Genomic DNA, 22,549 nt, shown 5'->3' with positions numbered 1-22,549 from the left:
CAGTCTCTAAACTAAAGAATTTTAGGTAGGTTTTAACAAATGATTCGGCTCTAACAAGCTGGAGGAAGATAGACTTTATTTAAACAGAAAACATCAATTATTTTTAACAGATATTCAGGGCACTTCAGATTCGTTAATTTGGGATGCTGTTCTGAAATGATTTGATGTCTTCAAATTCTGATGAAGTATTTTGCTGAGACGCTCTTAACATTGATGAGAAAAATCCAAGAGGGCGAGAGAGAAGCTGAGACGGAGATCCCTCTTCAACAATTGATCCACAGTCCATGACAATAATTCTATCGTATGACATAACACTTGACAAATGATGCTGAAAGAAGGAAAAGGTTTACTTAAAAACTGTAGTTTAATTAAATTGATATTGTAGATTCAAGTAAGTATATTGAAAACAATTCAAAAAGAACAAATTATCCTGATTTCCCCTTTCAAGAGGCTATTCAATTTTAAAGTACACTTCTATTTATATAAATATATAGCTGATTGGCTCTTTATAAATAATGTGTCTACAAATATTTTTAAATATCTTAATTGATGTACATCCCTACACCAAAGGTTTAATTTTCTGTTTGCATTATTTTTAATTATTCAATACCTAATAAATTTTGAGTTTATATAAGATGAGCCACTGGTCCTAACAATTCCAATTTGTTCATTTGATACTGATAAACTTGAGAAATCACATTCACCAATGCAATTAAAAAGTTTAAAGAGACGAAAAGGGTCACAGTTGCCAAATAAATCCTCGGAAAGAGTTTGATTTTCCTCAATAAAGCACCAGATTTTAGGTCCCCTCTGCTTTTTTGTTCCACATTAGCTAACTGCTGGCCAGTAACACAATTTGACTCACTCAATACGCTCTTGAACCTAATGATTGCTTTGGTGCGTGTAACATATGTTTAGTGGTTTCTAATCTGCTAGCCAAGATTTATTTTTAGCAGGCGAAACAAATCGATTAGGTTATTTAATTTATTTACTTTTAATTCCGTGCACTCACCGTAACAGACAATACAGTTCTGTTGGCAAAGGCTTCTTCAGCAGAGGCGAGAAGTTTTGGTTCAATAGCAGGACTTAGAGAACTTGTTGCTTCATCCATTATCAAGCAGACTGAATCCTGCAGAATAGCTCGTGCTAGACAAAACAACTGTTTTTGACCAAGGCTAAAATTGAAACCTCCCTCTTTAACTAAGCTGTCTGAAATGAGAACGCAAATATTAATAGACAAAAAGGATCATGATTTTGATACACATCGTAGTATAAACTTGCTAATTCAAAACTTAAGGTGCAGAAGAAACTTTTCTAACTAAAATTTTTGAATTAAAGGGAGCAATTTTGACAAAAATTCGAAATAAACATAAAAGCTCTATACTTCAAACTCAATAAATTGAAATTTTAAAGTTGTGACACTCTCGCAACTTTTGTGCTATACAACACTGAATTTTTAGATGTTTCCCTTATCTAGCAGCTGAATTTAGCAGTTGCGTCCTGAATTATTTTTTGCAATAATATGGGGAGGCAAAGGGGTACAAAAAGTTTTAATTAGCCTTTACAATTTTCAAAGAGATCTCCTCAATTTTCTAGAATGCACTAAGTTTTCGCAAGAAGGTCAACACAATGCGCCATTGTGCCAATTAAAATTGTGTACACTCTTTTTATTAGATTTGAAATTTTCATTCAGGTATTCACACAAATCTCTGAAAATTCTTCTGACTGCTTAACAATTAGAGTAAGGCTATTTGTAGGTTTAGGAGGATTTAGCAATTAGCAGTTTTGAGAAGTAAGTAAAGCCAGATTTCTTTTTTGCACCAGAAGACCCAGCAGAATTTTGACAAATTGCGAGTGAGTATATAGAAATAAGGTTGAATTTTTACCTAATTTACTGGGAAGTTGCTGTACAAAATCTGATAACTGAGCCATTTCCAAAGCTCTCCAAATTTGTTCATCTGTGTACTGATTGAGCAAGTCAAGATTTTCTCTGCAAAAAAATACATAGTCCTTGAGATGCCACTTAGGGAATTCATTTTTGAGCATTCTGAAGAGAGCCCAGGAGAACTCTATGATGAAAACACATAATATGATTCTAAAAAATAAGGGACGCTGAGTAATGCGAGTTTGGAGTTGAGATTTAGATACACAGCAGTAACGGTTGGCAAGAAGAGGGAAAAAATTAGTGAAGTTGAGGTCTTAAGTCTTAACATTTCTTAACAAGAATCAACTCACATTTCTGAAGATAAAAATATGATTTAATTTTGTGTCATTGAAATTCTTGATCAATATTTTTCGTATTTCATATGTTACACAAAAATCAAAAAATAATTCATCAAGTTGCTTTTCCTTCAGAAAAAAGTAAGAGGAATATTCTCCCTTAGCCTGTATGATATTTACCTGATACTACCACTAAACATGATCACATCCTGTGGAATAACAGCTAACTTTGAACGTAATTGTTTCAAAGGTATTTCTGAAATATCTTCATCATCAATTAAAATTCTCCCTTCTTTAATATTTGCCATTCGAAAGAGCGACATTATGAGAGATGTTTTACCGCTACCAGATCGTCCACACACTCCAACCTAAAAATATCAACAAAAAAGTGTTTTCATAAAAGATTAGACCAGCGCATCACCAAAAGTATTCTGGCGAATAAAATTCCTGAGATAGTGCAAAATGTATCCCTTTTTTAACAATTTTCTCAGATATCAAACGAGAATAAAAAAAAAAAAAAATGATAAAAACTTTCATTTTAAACTAATAAAAGAGAGTTAGTAAAAAATATATTACCTTTTGACCCGCATGGATATGTAAATTGAGAGATTTGATGGTTGGTTGGTCATTCTCTGGGTGGAAAATTGTTACATTCTCGAAATTTATATCTCCTTTAGAAGGCCAAAGTCGTGAGATCTGAGCTAAAAAAGACCAGAATCAAAGCTTTAGGTACAGAAAATATTATAAACCTCAAAATATTTTAATGAGAAATAAAATTCTGTGAGAAGAGGTGACCGTGGTTGAGAGAAATAGTCTAATTTGTGACGTAAATTAATTAAGGGGGTTTATAGGTTTACTCTTAAAATTTAAACCTCCTAAGTGAAGCCTTTACCAACAAGTCTGATTTTTTTTAAATGCGAAAATAACGTCAAAGTATTATTCAGCCCAAAGGAACTATATTTTATCTTTCCACCTTGTTAACACGATTACTAAAGTAAATAAAGTACAAGTACTACAGATTTTACTCAGTATCCAAAAAACCTTGAGCTTTATTACCTTTCTTTGACTTATAATTCTCTGGCTGTTCAGATGCAAATTCTAAAATTCTCTCAATTGCTGCCATGTTCATTTCCATGTCTGCTAAAAACTTGACGACCCAGTTCAAATAAATAGGAGCTAGAAGAGTGTAGTTGATAGCCAAGCCAACTAAGGATGATGACACGATTTTTGGAAAGAAGGATGCAGATATTAAGGACATAATCATTGCAGTGAAGACAATAATGGCTCCCAAATAATCCTGAAATCATCAAATACATGTCAGTTAAAACTTCAACAAAAAGAGAAGAAGTAATTTGTTTTATGGACAGTGAAAAATTTAAACACATAAAGCAGTGTTTCAAAATTTATGCCTCTCCTTCATTTTCCAAGAGAGTGTTACCGGTCTTTTATGTATGAGATTTCGAGGGAATTTTATTGAAAAGGAAAAGAAGAATCACACAAAGGTAAGTGCAATAAAGATGATTAATCATTCTCAAAAGGGAGGACTACTATTTAGTTCATGTTATTGGTTATTTCAATTTAGTAATAGTTAAATAATTAATTTTTTATTTTATTTGATAAATAATATCAGTTTACAATCTTGCATTTTTCAAGATCTCTTTAAAGCCATTCTATAGGTATTAATTCAGTATCAGTAATTGATATATTTCAAGGAATTTGAAACGTTGGAAACTAACATTCGTCACCTCACAGTTTCACCATTAATATGAGTTATCTTGAGATGAAAAATATGGCTTTTTTTCACAAAGATTTTTCATCCTACAAAGAAAGTTGTTGAATCACTGGATCAGGAAAATTTCATGTTGTCCTAAGAGTCCTTATTTTTTTTAAGTAATGACTAATGAGGCTTAATGGCGCGAAAGACCAATATTCATTGGATAAGCCGCATTTTGAGATAGGGAACTACCATTTCTGGCTCATCCATAAATGTGACTATCTGCATAAAGAAACTAATAGTATGTATGATGTCCCTACAGAGAGCCAGAAATAGTGGTTCTTTATTTCAAAATTTAGTCCAACCATAGGTTTTGTTCTTTCCTCATTTAGAGGAATTAATTTATAAAAAAAAAGGAGTTAGATAACTTGAAAAGTTTACATTGAAGATCTTACGAGTACTAGACCCAGCCAACGATTTGCTGCGTTATGAATGATAAACGCATTGGTGTATATATTCAGTTTATGAAAAAAAGCTGCTATGAAATAGTTCTCTTGTCCATAAGCTCGAATTGTATCCACACCACGAACTGTCTCGACAAGATGAGATATAATTGGCGATCTTGTTATGCTCTCCAACCTTTGTAATTCTCTGGAGGAACAGACAACAAATGAAAATTGATGATCGTAATAATATTGATGTATTAATGAAAAGCCTTATACATAATAAAAGCAGATAAAAATTTGCTTATCATTACAATAGTCAGCATAAACTTATCATCGATGGTAATGTGAAGAAATCATAAATTAATAATCTTCAACTTGACTCCTTAATGCTGCATTTAGGACACCTTATACTGATTATAAAAACTTTAATTTCATTTAATAGTGAACTGAAGCAATGCAATCAACTTCAAAGAAAGTTTCTAAAATTTTGAAAATCAAAAAAATTCAGAGATTCACAGCGGTTCATTTCGATCCTTACGTAGTATTTCAACAAGAAAAAAAATTACAAAATTCAGCTTAAATCTGATGTGAAATAAAAAACTTACCTGGAGGATCGGCGATAAAATTTTTGAATAAAATGATAAACCATACAAATAGGCACTGCAACTGCCAAAAACCATGGAGAGACTATGCAATTCACGACAATGGCAGAGAAACATAGAAGAAGAAATTGGAGAAGGCGCTGAACTGATGTAGCTAATTTCTGAAATTTAAAGATTTCAAATTATTAGAAATACAAAAAATTAAAATCTGTGATCGCATTAAGTTTAAGTCGGAATTATTACAAACGTTTTAGGTAATGAGTCACATGCATCATCCAGGAACTTTCAAACTTGCTGTTTCGGAAACTGTAAGCTTTGTTCACGCTTAGTCAAGTTTTTATCTAGAAAGTTGAGTTTTAATTTGCTGTTGGCAGAACTAGGGCACTTTGCATAATGATCTGCACATTTTCATTAAACTTGTAGAATTTTTGGTAAGGAATCAACAATTTTTTGCCTAAAAACTTTTGTATAAGTGTAATGAAGATGGCGCTGTTTTCTTGCTTGTTTACTTTGAAATCAACAAAGGCACCGCAAAATGACAGAAAATTACTATCTTTACCACAGAAGCAGAGAAGAAAAGATACAGAAACTAACGTTTTGGAATGGCTAAATGAAAATGGTTCCAGAAAGGATCGCGTCAGGAATGAGACGATACGGGAGATCATGGATGCCAAGCAGACCATCGTGCATGACATTATGACAAAACAACTCATTTGGTATGGTCATGTCCAGAGAATGGCAGGAGACAGGTTGCCGAAGAAGGTCCTTGACTGGGTTCCTCCTGGGAGAAGACGCAGAGGGCGCCCAATGAAAGGTTGGAGGGAAGGGATTGAAGCGGAAATGTTAAGGTGCGCAATCCCCCAAGATTTGTGGTTTGAAAGAGAGCAGTGGAAGTTAGGGGTCGTAGAACGCGAGGGAGTGCTGTAAAGCGACTTGTATGTATGTAAATGAAAATACACTGTAAATATTTAGAACTAGAATTGAAGAGGAACTTAAATTATCTTAACAAACTCACTTTGTCTAAGATGACGATGTCATTGGAGAATCGACTTATGATTCTGCCTAATGGTGTAACTTCAAAAAAGTAAACATGACAGTGAAGAAGATTGAATAAAAGTTCATTGTGCAATTTTTTTCTGGCCACAGCTCCGCCGTATTGTCCTAATCCGATGGAGGCGAAAGACAATACAACACATCCTATGGAGTGAAAGGCGTACGCTGAGAGATAGCTCCATGCCTGGAAATCAGTTCAAATTAATTGAGACATTCTGTAAGGAAAAGAAAAAATAACTTTTCTTAGAAATAATAGAGTAAATGATTAAATGAATATACTGGAAGTTGGAAGGAGAAACTTTAAGTTAGATTTTTGTGTAGAAGTTACAATTCTTGGCAAAATACCTGCGTAGGTACTGTTTACAGTTATTGTTTGGAGGTCAACGACAGATGTGTTCCCTCTCTTTCGATAAGTTTTGGCTTGGTCCCCTAGCATATCAAACTGTGATTCTTTCTTGAACCTTCAATTTTTAGCCCTGCGTTTCCAAGAAAATATGTGAACTAGAGACTCAATGCCACTGTTGAAGTGTCAGTGTCCCTTAATCCGGTATGACTTTCTGAATAAAAATCATTGTGAATAACACATAAACTGGCTCAATGGTCTTCGCTCATTGTGCAAAGTATTTTTTTTTTTTTTTTTTTTTTTTTTTTTTTTTTTTAGCAAATAGAACAAACAGTTAAGTTAGGATATTTATGTCGGAAAATTAGGATGAAGAGACTGGAGCAGAGCCAAGTACCTCAACAAGCAACGAAACAAATTTTTCTGAAAGAGGAGTCACCAGAGAAAATAATTTACTCGATGATAATGTAATGAAAATAAATTTTTTTACAAAATTCCTATGAAAGCTCCGTTTTGCAGAGAACTTAGGAAAAAGACATAAAAATAAAGGTAAAATAAAATACTTGAATGTATCTGACTGGTACCTGCTCAGAATTATCCTCTGAATAGTAACTTAGCCAAAAGTCAGTGTAAACCTTTAGAGCCTGCCAAATCACTGTGATTATAAGAAATAGAACGCTTACAGACAATCCACAAGCCTTTACGTAAGTCCAATAAATTTCATGAGATATTTCTCCATAGCTCCTTGAATCGGAAGTTGGAGTTTTATTCCAAGAAGAACTATCATCTGAAAAATAAAACAAAAATTTCCAGAGAATGAGGACCAAACAAAGAAAAAAGGAAAATATATCATGTAGAAAATAAAAAGACTTTCCCCACTGGGTATTGTCAAAATTTATTGTCAAAAAAAAGTAAAAAATTTGATCAAGTTTTTTTGAGCATTTCCATCACTCTCTGAATCATCTGGCGCTTAATAGAGACTGCAGACAGGTCAAGAAGGAAAAGACTATTGAAGGATATTGAAGAATAAAGTGCAAAGAAAGCTGAAAGAAAAGCCTCATGGATGATAAGAAAGGAAGGAAAAACTGAAATTAAGGAGGGAAGAAGCAAAGGATTTAAGCCTAATGAAAATGGCTCCACTATTATGAGCCAGCAGCAGCAGCGACATAATTGCCTCTAACAGAGATTTGCCACAGACTCTACTATATAGTGTATGAAAATGAACGTTCACTGGCACAAATAACTAGCATTAGTACACAGCAAAGCAGCAACATAGATGCACATAATTACGCGATTACCATGAAAGTTATTGGTATCATCCTCCTCACTAAAATCTTCACTCCATTCTGAGGCAGCAGATGGAGCTCTTTGCAGCAACGAGTGGTTATTATTTTCTCCAAATGCTGTTTTTCCCAGCCTGAAATGAGACATGATATTCTTAAAAACATGAATTGGCCAAAAAAGTGGCATTTCAAGGAAGGTAAATTTACCTACTTCATATCTCCTAAAATACGATAGTACAGACAATCTGTGAAACGGATCATAAAGGCACTACTCTTAGCTTTATAAAGCAATACAATTTGCTTCAGTGGAACTCTGAAAAGGAGGATTTTCAGAACCTTTCTCCTCTCCTTGCATTTTAAATTTCATGGTGCTTTTAAGCATGCAATCTGTTTTGCATCTTGAGGTATGGATGCAGCAACTCACATGCTAACTCAATTTTTCCGATATTGTGAGTTCGGTACTTTTCGACTCTGGGGTGCTGAAGTCATTACTGGCATTTTAATTATTAATAATTTCCATGCATACAGCTCTGAGAGGCTTCTGGTGTGCTTGAATGGATGGGGGTGTTTGAGGTCTCAACTTAATCACTGAAAATTTGAATGCAAAACGATGAGACCTGAAAGTTGTGAGAAAAATAGGAGTCTAACAAAAGTTACTGGAGGACTCATCTCTCAATAAAAATAAAATAATTACCCTTTTGATTGGTTGAATGCAAAATGTTTCCTCAGAATTTTTCGGCGTAAACTGCCATGACCAAATGATGAACCATAGGTATTTACTCTTGGTCTGAAAAAATAAAAGTTCACTACGATCACAAAAAACAATATTCTCTTAAGTTATATCAGGATGGAAATGCTCTGCAGGTTTAAAAATATTAGAGGTGCTCGCTTAGCTAGGCATGCCAAGTATTAGTTCAGTTTCTCATTTTTTTGGGAATTATTTCTTTCGATAAATGGGGTGAACATTGAAAAATATGATGAAACTCTTTAGCAATCAGTTTCCACTGACAGATTTACACTATGAAAAACAGTCATTACAAAAGCATACTGCAAAAATTAAAACAAAGAATAAAATTAATTGAAAGATGGTTGAGCAAACATACCGTAGGGCAATCGGTTGAATATTTGAAGAGGAGGACTGTCTTAAAACTAATGAGCATTGATTGAACTGATCTGCCTGAAGAGAAGTGCATCTTGATATAACTTTGTGATGATTACTGCTCATGATTGAATCTCTCCATTTTTTAAAATCCATCCATTCTGTTTTGTCATCTTCATTACATTCGTCTGTAGGCAGTAAGAGATCATGAGCAAAATATCTTGACCCAGAGAAAGTTCCGAGACGTTTCCGAAAAGGGACAAACTGCCGAGAGCTCTGAAATGAAAAAACGTGATGTTGCTTTACTCATTTTAATTATTTTCCTCCCAAAAAAAAAAAAAAAAATTGTTTTGCCGCATTTTGGCAGGATACAGGGGAAAATATGGTACTTTTTTCTGTTAAAATTTTTAACATTTAAGAAGTCACCTTAAATTACAGAACAATTTGGTGCAAAATAGTCTATCGGCCAGTTCACCTCGAATTCGTTTCAAAATTCTCTAAAATTTTGGTTCATTAAAAACAATTTAAGAAAATTGATAAAAATTAAAAAGGAATGGTATAAATTAGTTTTTTTTTTAATTTTATGATTATCATTATCTAATGATCTGAATATTAATGATAATACTTACGTAAAATAAAAATAAATACAAAGAAAGTTTTTCGAAAAACAAATTAATGATTGGAAAATTGAAAAGGATCATTACAATGGTTCTGCTGAAGAAGATGAAATCAGTGGGTAAATACTTGGTTTTTCATTAATTTTCCATTAATTCTTTTCAAGCATGCTAAGTCTTCAAGTTATGTCAAACTTTCATTACCATGCTACTTGAGCTCTGACAAATATTGCTAATGCTGATTGTCTGCCTCTGGTGGAAACTGAGTTTAGAGATTAATTTTAACAAATGCCATCTTTCTGTAGCTGTGCGTTTCCGAGAACCTTTGTTCAACAGAGCTTCCGAGTTAATGACTTGATTTTTGAAGTTGTGCACATCACTTTTCTTCCCACATATGGCTACTCGGTTATCCTCCATTATTATATACTGAAAAAATAAAAACACAATAATATCCTGATTAGAAAGGCGACTGATGAAAGGCCATAATTGGAACAGGCGGAAGACTAGATTTTTGATCAGTTCCTCTGAAGTTGTAAAACTGGCATTTTTAGTTGAAGCAACTGTTTCAGCTGCAATTAAATCTTCTTTCAGTTGACATGGTTTAGTTGCCGCATTTGGAACATCTTCGGCATTAAATTTTCAGGGAAAATGAGAATATACATTTTATTTAATTACATTTTTCAATGATTGGGGCACAATGCCATACTTTTGCTCAAATCTGGGTAAAGTATTTCAGGGGCTGTAACTTAATTAAGTCACCTTCGTTGCTTGTGGTTGCTAGGAACTGTATGCAACTACAAGGGACTGCAGTAGCTAATTATTTCAATCGAGCATGGCTCACCTGATTGAAAGCCTCTTTGACTGAGGCAACTAAAAAAATTGAATATTCCAACTGATGCAACTACATTTTTTGGTCACTCTGATTGAGGCACCTAAAAATTTTAATCACTTTGACTAGAAGGCAACAGAAATTTCTGCTTTTAATTCGTAATCCCCTAATAATATGGCAATAGAGTTAAATTATGAGATGGTAAAAATTCTATTTAGGTCAAGCAGCCTGAGAGAGAGAACTTTAACATTGCAAAATGAGATTTTATACATTCTTCAGTGTTTCCACTTTTTTCCTGAAATGTTAGTAAATCTTTGACTTCCAGCACTCAAAAAAGCTGGAATAAATTTTGACTTTCACCACTTGTATCTCTGCAAGTTCATTAGATAAAAAGTTTGATAGAGAGAAAATTTGAGTGCATTAAAATAAATGTTCATTTTTAAGGTCTCTTAAAATCTCTACTGTAAAAGCAGTAGTTGCATGTACATATCATATAATTTGTTACTTTTTTTAATGTTTTAAAACAAAGTGAATTAACAGAATCAAGAAAAAAATTTTCAATGGTTGGCATTTGGCATGCTTACAGAAATCAAACGTTACGTGATAAATGGTGGGTAAAAGATGGAGAGAGTGGGTGACCAGAATTACAGTTCTGTTATGGTGAATTGAGAGTTTCTTGATGCTCCTTTCAAAAATATATTTTGCCATTTTATGGTCCAGAGCAGACAAGGGATCATCCTGGAATCAAAATAATAATTTGTTTCTATCGTTGATCCCTAAACAGACTTCTTCAAGAAAACACTTGTTATATCAAAGAGCACTCAAAAATTTGACAGAAATCTGAGCCTTGGCGATAGATCCTATTTGACAGCACAGGATAACACAAAATTAGTGAGAAAACATGAAATTTTAGATAAAAAATGAATATGAAGAACAAAAATACACGTAGCAAGTTGGTAGGTGCCAAGACTTACATTTTTATCAAGAGTGATGAATACAAAAATAATGAAACCAAATAATCCTGAAAGTTTAAGATGTTTTATACTGGGTATCTTATATTTAAAGGGAAACAGGTGAATTTCAGTCTCAAAAAATTTGTTCAATGAAACTAAAACAATTGGTATTAATTTTGATAATCACATTTAAAACAAATTAAAGAAAATTATTTTTACCATAATGATGACTTGAGCTCTTGAATAAATTGCTCTAGCGATTGCAATACGTTGCTGCTGTCCTCCTGAGAGAGAAACTCCATTTTCTCCAAGTAAAGTTAAGTCTTTAGCAGGCATATTTTCAATATCTGGTTGGAGTGCGCATGAGGCAATGACTTTCTGAAAACGGTGATGGCGGTATCGTCGACCAAACAAAATATTGTCCCGCAGAGTAGCATTGAGGAGCCATGGTTTTTGAGATACATAGGCGACAGACAACCCCCTTAAAAGGAAAATTCATCACAACCGGTTAAAAAACACAAGTAGCCTCTTATAAAATATTGTCTTTTGTATAAGTGTGAAGCCTGACAGTAGAATGGAACATCTGCAAAAAGTTCTTGGATGGTAGGAGCCACAGACAGGAGGAATGCATACTGTAAATGTTTGTGGTCATGACGACTTGCATGTATTTTAAGAATTTTTCCTTGGATTTTTTACAGAGGTTGGATCCAACTCATGTATCGGTGCATATTAAAGCTCAACTATTTCAAAATGATGATCTTGAAAAGCTAAAAACCTAGGAAGAGATTGGTGCAATGAAGATATGAGCTTACTGTGTGAGTAAGAACCATGAGCTCTACTCCATGTTTTCGTATAATCTACGCAATAAAATAATTTATACATTTATTAACTTACGCCTGCCATTGAATACAACCTGAGGTACATTCCATTTCACCCAACAGGGCTGCCAGAAGGGATGTTTTGCCACTCCCTATGTTTCCAAGTATGACTGTTAATTGGCCTATTAAAAATGATACAATAGTGTGTAATGGTTTGAGAAAATGCAATTTCATTAAAGCAAATAAAAGCATCAAAGATGCTTAAACATAGATGGGGAAATAATTGTGTTTGTAGATGCAACAATTGGGCATCAAATTCATTTAATGTAGAATTTGATGGGAAAAAATAGGTAAAATCAATAGGTAGACCTCACTCGAGAGGTAGAATAGTAGATACGGTAAAAAATAAAGGATTAATTGAATGACATTATTTTATTTTTTGAAAACTACGCTATGTAAAATTTACATCAACATACTTCACTTTATAATTTTATGATTAAAGTACTTTTCTTTCCATTCAGCTTGTTTTTTTCAAGTGTCTGGTTCAATAGTAATTTTTGACATTAACTAGAAATAATCACAGTGCAATCACCTTTTGGAATGACAAGATCCTTGACATAAAGAGTAGCTTTGCTTGAATCTCCCCATGAAAACTCTGCATTTTGAACAAGAATTACACTCGTATCTTTATGTACTTCTGTAGATGTTGTCCGCATCTTGGCTTGATTCTCAGTATTTTGGATTTCGTGAGTTTCGTGAGGAATTTCATGTGAATGGAGTGATGTGGTCGATTCACTTAGGGATGAATTACTGATTTTATCGATACTTTCATTGGACTCTCTAATATTTTGTAGATATGGTATCTGTTTCAAATAGGGGTGTTTCAAAGTTTCCAAGTCCATTGCACCATTGACATGTGTGCGGTCACTGTTTGACAATGAATTTCCACTCCTTACTCTTGTGAGGAAATCATCATCACCATCTTCATTGATTTCTAAAATATTGGCTAAAATTTCAGTGCTTTCTCCATTGATGATAACCTGAAAAAAGCACACAACTTAAAAAATATGAATTGTGATGAGTACCTTTTTTTACCAAATTTTTGAAAATTATCGATACGGATCGATATAAAATTGAGAAATCCTTTGAACGTAATTAAAAATTGAGTTCCAAAAACTTTTAATTAAGAGGAAAATATTATTTGTTTGATGCATTCATCTTGATGTTAAATACATTAAATGGACAACAATCATGTACCAAAACACGATAGCAATAGGTTCATACTACTTCAGGAAGTTGGGGGTCAGAAATTACAAAAATTAAAGGCAGTCAAATTGGTTTTGGTTTCGTTCAATTGGTTGCCATCAATGCATTTTCATGCTTTTTTGCATTAAGTAAAATACCCACTTAGTGTGAACCAAAATTTAAGTTGGATCACTATTTTGCATTTTCTGTCTGTTCGACAAATGCAGAAGATTGAAACTGACGTAGTAATATGAGAGGTTTTTCTGTCTAACCAATTTCAAGAAGTAGACTTTAGGGATGTAATGAAGAAAAAAGTTGCCTTCTCATCAATACTTGAAAAAACAAAATAATGTACAAGCATGATAAAGCACACTTGAATAATTACTAAAAATTCTCTATGATGTGCCACACTTTTACTCGTTAAACTAAAAATGATGCACAAAATTTATAATTTGATTGGGAATGGATCAAGTAACTGCAAAAAAAAAAACTCATTTTCTTCTGACTATTTTCAGCTTTAAAAATTCACAAAGAATGTTCTGGCGACAGAGGTGGTTTCAGTTCTGGAACTCATTGGAGCATACAACAGCTTAGTTCCAATAATGTTTAAAATTTTTGACTTATGTTTAATAGTCAAAAACATATAAAAAGGAAATAGGATTTAAAAAGCATACCTTTGTTTGACTAAAATTCATGGCATCCAGGGTTTCGAAAACATCATTTACTCCATCACCTCTCTTTTTATGCGATGAAATGACTTCTGGTAAAGATAAAAATTCTTCTATCCTCCGAACACTATTCTATAAAAAAAACAGTTGGACTTGTATCAAAGAAATATGAGGTAACTTCAACAAGGCCATACAATAAAAATAATCGTGATAGTGTCCAATAAGCAATAATTCTGGAGAAATGCAAGAGGTACATTAATAAAAATTTGGAGGATTCGAGTTTAAAAATACATTAATGATCAATGCACACATTTCATTAATTAATTACTGAATTTTAAGAGAGTTAGAGGAATGTTGGAAAAGTAAAAATGGTGAGCAACAAAAAAGTAAATACTTACGATGGCATTGATAATGATGGGAACAGTGATGGGAAAAATGAACAGGGGAACTGTTAGCTGATTAAATAGTGCAAGGCCAGCAAAGACATTGCTTGGCATGAGCGGGACTGTTTCAATCAATGAGTATATTCCAAAAGTTAGAAGGGCTATGAGGACTGATGATGCATGAGTGAGAAAAGCTGAAAAAAAAAGCAAGAGGCAATAAATTAAAAGTACCACTAACGCTCACGGCGAATAAATATGCTCTAAGTAACACAGCTTTATCAAACTGTGGTGAAGTTTAAAAGTGAAATTTAAAAGGATAGCACCTAGGGGTGTTTTGACAAATCTTTGGCGGTAAATTATCAATGACAGTTCGTTTTGAAGTGCAGATTTAATTTGATAAGGATACTGCTATCGGAAATGGCCAGCTCTAACAAAACTGTGTGAGCCTCGAGTGAATGGGTGGTTGCCTGGCATACCTCTCTGTTGGGTTGATTGGTTCCTAAAGCTAATAAACAAGGCAACAGCAAATTTTTATCCGCTCACAAAACTTTGATTATATGTGTAAGAGTCTCCTTATCATTACTACTTCTTAACAGAACTGTTTCTGTAGCATACCGAAAACCAGTAGGGCATCCCCAATAGTACTTCAGCCTTCATTATCCGAAAAATTCATGAGTGACTTGAGGAAATCAAAAGAAATAAAGAGGTATCCAAACTTGAACTTATAGTGTTAGTTTACCTAGTTAGAACAACATTCATTCCATTCTTTCAACTCTTAAAATTCATTCCTCTTCTTCGTAAAGGAGAGTAAATTTACTTCTGCTTTAAGTTTCCGACAAAACACTTTACAAGCCTTTTACATTGTAATCTTGAAGTCATTAGAGCAACAGTCAGCCTGTGATGAGTGCTGATCCTTCAAAATGGAATATTAAACCATACTGGTATATTTTATAACAAAAAATTGAGACAAGAACACACTCATTAATGCCCAATACAAAGAGTCTTTATTTAAGTAGTTGAGTTCCGCATCTCTGCTTATTGAAATCTTCTCATAAAACTTGTCTTCCCAGCCACGGAGCTTCAACAACTTTATTCCCTGCAATGATTCATTGATTTCTTTCATTCTCTTGTCACTTGCTTCCTGTAAAAATAAAAATAAGGCATATGATTCTAACATATACTCTTTTAAAAGAAATAACAGAGAAATGTAAATCTACAGCACTTTTTTAGGTGCATTTAGTCTTTTTATCAAATACTTTTAGAAATTAACTTCAAATAGTGATGCATTAATGACGGTCAATTAGAATCTTTGTAAAATTGTTGCAGAATTGAACGTTTAGAGTAAAGATGTCCATTGTGGGCGATCCATGATCCTTCTAACTAGCACAAGAACCAATTGACTAAATTTTGCAATTAGAAACTACGATTTCTGGCTCATCCATAAAAACATGTATGTGCATACGGAAATTAATGGTACATCAGTTGTTTTTACACTGAGCTAGAATTTATAATTTCTAATTGCAAAATGTAGTTCAAATCACATCAAATATGATTTCTGAAGATTAAATTACCACAGCTAATTAAAAGGCTGAAAGAATCCATAACTTTCTTCTAACTTTTTAACGTTTCAAAAGGTACAATTTAGAACGGTTCCATCTGCAATACAATGAAAAATTAAGAAAGAATAAAGACGATTTACCATGATCAATTTGGAGTTGCTCGACATATTTCTACCAATCAGGAACTGAAGAGGAATTACAATGAGGATACAGCATAATGCTCCGATGATAGCACTGAAGCCAATTTCATAGTACAGGAGAGTAATCAGGACAAAAATCTGCAAAGAAATGAATGATTTGAGGGATGGAAGATCATTTAAAAAACCATTTTTATTCTTAGGGTACTCCTATTCTCAAGGAACTCCTATAACCAGACCTGAGGAACTGAGGTTCTTGCCAGCATCATGCAACAAGCAGGATCGCAGTGTGACAAATGTATCCAGCGCAGACACTTAGAGCGCTTCAGTCATGCACTGCATGACAGATTTGATACTGGTCTGAACCAGCTTTGCTGATAATCCTGACTCCTTACATCTTTTAATGACGCTGCCTTACTCTGTGAACCGTTTTTGGCACACCGGGCAAGTGGCATCACTTTCCAAGGTCAAGTCATCAGCATCGGCAACAATGAGTTTTATAATTTGTGTTTTTGGCTCACAATGAAAAGACATTAAAATGCTACTTTTTAGACGAAATGATATACTACACTTCCAGCTATTTTCAGGAGGAACCATTTTCCTGATTTTCTTGCCTTGTTTTATTCATGACGACGAATGTCAAAGAATATACAGCATAGTGCTTCATGGTCCAAACAGGCAGATATGAAAATGTTGTGAAACATCTCTTATTTCTGAGTGGACATCATCTTAAAAAAATTAATTCATATTATTTTGTATAATACAGTCCAAAAAGTTTTGGCTTTATGTGCTCCTAACAATTTTTTTGGCCAAGATTGGTTTTGCATTATGTAGAAAACCCATATTAGTTGTCACTAGAATTAACAATGAAAGAGAGAATATTGGCTGAATGTATGTTATTTTTTACCTTAACAGGGATTGCCCAGACATAATTTCCAATCCAGTAGCAAGACATAATATTGTAACAATCCTCAGATACCAGATTAGTTATATTTCCTTGATTTTTCTCAAAGTCTGAGTCATTATCGGCAATCTTCCTGGATCTCAATATTTTGTAATAAATAAATGCCTGAAAAATAATAAAAAAGATGATTAAAGTAAATAAGATTATAATTTTAATTGAAATTATAAAATTACAACAGGATATCTTCGGCACATGATCAGCATTATCATTCAGGATATCTACCGAACACTTCAAAAAAACGATTCTTTGATAATTCCATGATTTTCATTACTAAAATGTATGAAATTCCCTAATTATCACTAATTTTCAGAAAAATAGGAGAAAGAAATCCATAGCATATCCGTATAAAATTTTGGAATCCGCATAAAATTTCCCGATTAAAGGTCCAAGAAATTGGAGTTCTTCATAATCAAGAAAAGATTATCAGGCGATTACCTGTAAAGAATTTTTAAGATGAATTCCTTCAGTGTTTAGAATATGAGTACTAGCCTGTGAAAGGCTACCCTGAGCGATGGAACTGAGCAACACAATGATGGCCATGACGTAACCATTTCTTAAAAATTCCGAGAAGGTTAAAGACATGACCTGAAAAAAAAAAAAAATGTCAACCCTCATATTATACCAACAATTAAACATTAGAAGAAAAGAATTACAGTACTTTATCTCTATAACAACAATCAGTTAAACAAACAAAAAAATTCTGTATTGAAAGAACCATCCAATCCCTTGAACTTCCCACGTTCACTGAGCATTGTTCTGCTGCTCGATATAATGAAAATTTCTATATGACGAAAAATCGTTCCATCTGTGGTGGAAATGTTAAACATATACCTACAGAAAGTGCTGTACGTGTACTATTGAATTTTAATTACCAGTCTGAACTAGGTAATTAAAGGTAAAGGTGTAAACAAGGGTAGTAATCAAATGGCATTTTTTAAGATATAAACACACAAACTTTTTATTTATCAAATGATCAAGTTTTTTTAATTGAACAAAATAATAAAAAGTCAAGTTTTTTTTTTTTTTTTTTTTTTTTTGACCTTGAATACAGCTCATTTTTTCAGAGTAAAATTTGATTTACATGCCTCTCCTTTTTTTTTCACAAAAAAACCTGATTCGAAATTTTTACAATCCTATTTTCACCAATGCTATGAAAGTTAAAAAACAATTAGAATGTGTAGAGATCAAACTTATATAGATATGTTACCTACTTGTTGTTTTATGTTCGCTTTTTCAGATGGTATTTGACTTGATTTTCCAATATCCTCGATGTATTTCAGTATTCCTGCCATACCAAGAGGTCCAATTAAACCAGCAGCATCTCCAACTAGTTTCAGGATACCACCATACACAAAGGAGCGAGAATATAACTTGACAAAGCACTTCCACAGCAAAAATTTGTGAGTGGTGTACGTACTCTGAAAAAAATATAGCCTGTCAGAAGTGTCAGATTAACAACCTGAGTAGAGTGGGAGAGTAAAAGCATGAGATTGTGGACAAGTTGCTGAAATTGGAACAAAAATACATCACTCAACTTGAAAGCCTCCTCTTTGATGAAGAGCAATGATGTTGGAGTCTGATTAAGGCATATTGATTTGTTGTTGTCCATTAAGAAGGAAGAACAACAAGACAATTTTTGGGCTACAAGACTGGCCTTGAGGAAAATCGACTCCTACGCATCTTGCCAAAAGCCAACTGTAAAAAACTCTAAGGTGGGCCAATTAATAAGAATCAGTAAAAACCAATAAATTCAACTTACCTTTAGGGAGTAATACACGTTTGTGAATCGTTTGAACTGATACTGAATACGCTCTTCTTCGGGTAACTGACCAAGGTCTTCGAGTTCAAGAGGCTCCTTGAATCCTTTGATTAGCAATGGCATTAACCAATAAAAGGAGAGTTTTGACCACCAATTTGCAAAATTGTACCGATAGCTCATATGCTCATCAGGATTACTCTTTTTGGAAGGAAATTCAGCCTACAATAAAAAGATAATATTATACAAGCTCTTTTGACTCATGAGCGATATTTTTACTCCCATAAAAATTTGACAATTTTACCTTGTGCAAGGCTGTGTGCAATTTTGATGTTATATTATCAAAAGAAAGTTAGGAGAAAAGTCTTGCACTTTTGAAAGATCCTTTAGCCATTAACAAGTTGTTACAGATATTAGGCTAGAATAAAATACCCAGAACAGGGGAGCATGCAACAAAAAGTGGTGGTTGAAGGGCGAAGAAAAGTAATCAGCTTGGTCTGTTTATAGAGGTTGATTGGCAGTGTATTACCCCAAGAGGCCCTAGGCACAAGTTATTAGTGTTTCAACCTTTAATTAGTGAACCAAGCCGGTCATATGACTCTACCCCTCAACCTGTTAGGTTGAACAAACACTGATTTGAACTTACTTCTATGATGTATGCTGAAATATCTAGAAGGCTGAGCACCGAGAAAATGATGACCAAAGTGATACAAACAACCATATTTACACGATTGAGACTGAAACCTTGCAAGCTTAGAATAGTGATAAACGAGAACAGCCTGACTAGAGAGCAAAGAAACCATAAACAGGCTGAAATTCCATGTAAGATCTTCCTGTAAGAAGATACTTCAAGTAGAGCATAGAGACACTGTGCGACTATCCACGCAGTTATGGCTGTCAGAAATATCAAGACGTTTCCATGACCCAATATGCAATCACCCAGGTCGCACAGTAAAATGATCAGTGAGAGACAACATAGAGCTGCACAAGTATTGCTGTGGTGTAATCTGGACAGTTTTCTCCACATTCTGAAAAATAATAGAATACACAAAAGTTTGAGATTGTTCAGAAAAATTTCTCTGGAACGATCAAACTGTCAAAAATGGTCATGCCACAATTCATATATTTACATAGAGCCTGTTTCAGATAACTGTGCCCTTTAAGCTGTAAGGGGGGAGTCCCTTATCCCACGCACATGGGAAAGTTATGTGAAGCGGGCTCTAAGAGAGGTAAGATAAGAGCACCAATGAGCAGTAATGCGACTAGATTGCAAACAATGCGACACCACAATGCATCTGGAGGACAGTATGAAAATGTTTCCTGTCACGGATTTTTTTACCTTAAAATATTGCGCGGGAAGCGAGATGGATGTAACAAATACGACTTAAAGTATTTTTGAAATATGATACATAGTAATTCGCAATTTCTGTTATGATATCACAATTAAAATTGCATTCTAACCTTCATTTTGAACGCTGTCAACGCTAGTCAGTAACAGTCTCACGATCAGTACCGTGACTTCAAAAATTGGCAATGAAGATAGCCGTCCACTTGTGGGAATTTTTCGGGTAGCAATTACACAAATTTATTGCTTGAAATTGTATAAAATTAACTAAGTATGAGGAACTTTAGATGAAAGCGGCACGACATGCGACAGCGACATGACCAGACAATAGACATGGCATTTGTTTGTAAACATAAGCACGTGAATCAGGCTTGCTCAGAAAGGAATTTATGTATATTTATTCTAAGCACCGACAAGTTTTTATATTGTTGCTGAGTATGGATTTAGTGTTGATTATAAATTTCCTAAAAAGTGAAGAGAGACTTGATTTATCTAAAAAAAAGACTGAAATTCATTCTACCGTGAATTATACAGCCATATTAATTACGCACGGGAAAATCTTTAATCGAACAGTGGAAGTATTGAGTTGGCAACTTGGAAGGGCGGGAATTCTCATTCTGTAGACGCGGCAAAATTTAAATTGACGGGCTTTTGAAAATCGAGCGCAAAACAAAAGTTGTCATTAGTAAGACTCTTTTTTTCTCAGGAAAACTTCAGATCGCGAGTCTGTTGCATTTGTGGAGAAAAAATTTCTGAGCTCACCTCCAACAGAATTTATGGTTTAAGATTAGCTTGCGGGTTTTCTATTCTATGGCCAGTTTCAGATAACTTAATTTTTTTTTCGCTTTATATCTACGCGACGGTGAAACTACCAAACCACGTATCTCGTTTGCGGTGTTTTAAAATCTCCTCTCTTTGTTTAATTTTTTTAGAGAGAACAAATCGAAATCATTCCTTCATCATTTTCAGCTATGCTAAATTTGCATGCCAAATGTCCGATTAACGTATTTTAATTGATTAGGTCTAGAATCGATTTAAAGCAAAAAACCATACAAAATTCCAAAATTTGATCCTTTGGCAGCAATTCAAGGTTTGAGGAAGAAAATGGGAGACAAAAGATAAATAATTTCTGAAGGAACAAATGATACTATTTTCAATTCTGATGGGCAGCCCCCCCCCCCTGGACCCCCCCCCCCCCTTTGATTGCGCCCATGCGATATGTTCAGCATCGGAAACTGGATATCCATAATATTCATCCTGATCCTATTTTCTATGTGTACCGGACAACTTCGTTTAACTTTACCACAATTCCAGGATCATAAAATGCAGCAATACATACTTTTGATTATCCTTTCAGCCTCGGTAATGGAAACTGTCAGAGAGAGTTAGAATCGTCGTAATTCCACATTCAATCATTCTAGAAATAAATATTTGTATAATATATATTTTTTTCTACACACAACGGGGGAGAAAATGAACCATCCTCAAAAAAGTCTCGTAAAAACACGTAAGTGAGAGGGCGCGAGAAGATGGTGAAAAAGCACTCGATGGGAAGACGAGATCTGGGAACTGAGGAATGTCTAAACGCGAGCTGAAACAATGAACCGTGCCTAAATTGTCATGTCCGGTGTCGGATCTTACTTGATGACCCGTCATCGGGCCCCAGAATCAGCTATCCATCCCTCTCGCCTACATTGGAGAACCCTGATACGGGCCGTTCGCTTTACTGTTTGAGCTCTTTTATCCCTATTGCCAAATCACCTCTCAACTAAAAATGGTTTGAACGCACATCTTTTACGTCCTTTATTAGCTAGATCTTTATCGACGGCGTAAGTTCGCAACCACGTATCTCGTTTGCGTTGTTTGAAAATCTCCACCCTATACTATTTTTTAAATGAGAACAAAATGACATCATTCCTCGAAGTTTTTGCAGAATTTTCTTCGCACAGAGTAAAAAAATCACGGCATTTCCAAAAAGTTGCCGTTGAGTAGTTTTCCGTTTAAAAAATAAGGTATGACAGGAAGTATGCGACGTCGCAAACCGAGATGCGCGGTGGCGGACTTACACCGTCGTTTTGCTGGAATGTATGAAAGCTTTTTTTTATCCCTTCCCTCAAGGTGACTTTTACACTTCAACGTACGAATAGTATTTATTCTTAATTTTATTGAATTTACGAACATGAAGGTTCAAATGTATTGTCTACTATTTCTATGATGTCTATTGTTTGGAATTTTACCTAATTTACTAGAACAATCAGCTTTTTGCGGTTAAACTTGTGACTTCATTGCAGAGGTGTGGCCTCAGCCCAGCCCACTGGGCTGCTCCTGTTGCTAAGACACCGCTTCAAAATCAATAAATATTCCTACATCTACTCCTTACTTATTTTCTCTCATCCTTCCTTTCCCTTCCCCTCTCTCAAAATGAGGGGCTTGGAGGACAAGGCGTATATAAGTGCAGTTTTTGAAAAAATCGAGGTATTAATTATTTCAAGTAAAGCTAGTCCTAATGCAGACTCCGTGA

The 22,549-nt window shown here is 34.3% G+C and overlaps 1 protein-coding gene across 3 annotated transcripts; it reads right to left on the bottom strand.

Annotated features, from left to right (window-relative positions):
* Positions 1–59: 59 nt before the first annotated feature.
* On the bottom strand, positions 60–21,855 carry Sur (Sulfonylurea receptor). Of its 3 annotated transcripts, none has more exons than XM_072300596.1 (28): positions 21,368–21,855; positions 19,330–19,711; positions 18,687–18,905; positions 18,139–18,345; positions 17,363–17,512; positions 16,871–17,032; positions 15,967–16,104; positions 15,246–15,408; positions 14,283–14,461; positions 13,891–14,016; positions 12,564–13,011; positions 12,048–12,153; positions 11,373–11,634; positions 10,801–10,938; positions 9,576–9,797; positions 8,762–9,033; positions 8,353–8,445; positions 7,674–7,792; positions 6,960–7,162; positions 5,998–6,219; positions 4,986–5,143; positions 4,390–4,585; positions 3,277–3,517; positions 2,797–2,921; positions 2,401–2,588; positions 1,887–1,990; positions 1,013–1,209; positions 60–328 (listed from the first exon to the last, which is right to left on the bottom strand). In XM_072300596.1, exons 2-28 carry the CDS (start codon positions 19,708–19,710, stop codon positions 134–136), a joined length of 5,214 nt encoding a protein of 1,737 aa, XP_072156697.1. In that variant the 5' UTR covers position 19,711; positions 21,368–21,855; the 3' UTR covers positions 60–133. The 3 variants fall into 3 exon arrangements, with proteins under 3 accessions (XP_072156697.1, XP_072156696.1, XP_072156698.1); XM_072300595.1 differs by lacking the exon at positions 21,368–21,855 and adding an exon at positions 20,145–20,349; XM_072300597.1 differs by lacking the exons at positions 60–328; positions 1,013–1,209; positions 1,887–1,990; ... (1 more) ...; positions 2,797–2,921; positions 21,368–21,855 and adding an exon at positions 20,145–20,349 and having other exon boundaries at positions 3,300–3,517; positions 4,376–4,585.
* Positions 21,856–22,549: the final 694 nt, after the last annotated feature.

The sequence above is a fragment of the Bemisia tabaci genome, chromosome 5, assembly GCF_918797505.1.
Source record: "Bemisia tabaci chromosome 5, PGI_BMITA_v3".
In the NCBI taxonomy this organism is placed as follows: Eukaryota; Metazoa; Arthropoda; class Insecta; order Hemiptera; family Aleyrodidae; genus Bemisia; species Bemisia tabaci.
Note: the sequence above shows the minus strand (reverse complement) of the source record. Positions and strands in the feature narration are given on the sequence as shown.

Coding starts and splice junctions, on each gene's coding strand:
- Sur (XM_072300596.1), bottom strand. CDS start 19,710: ATGTGGAGAAAACTGTCCAGATTACACCACAGCAATACTTGTGCAGCT. Junction 18,346..18,686: donor ACGTGTATTACTCCCTAAAG/GTAAGTTGAATT, acceptor TATTTTTTTCAG/AGTACGTACACCACTCACAA. Junction 9,034..9,575: donor GTCAGAGCTCAAGTAGCATG/GTAATGAAAGTT, acceptor TTTTCATTTCAG/AGCTCTCGGCAGTTTGTCCC.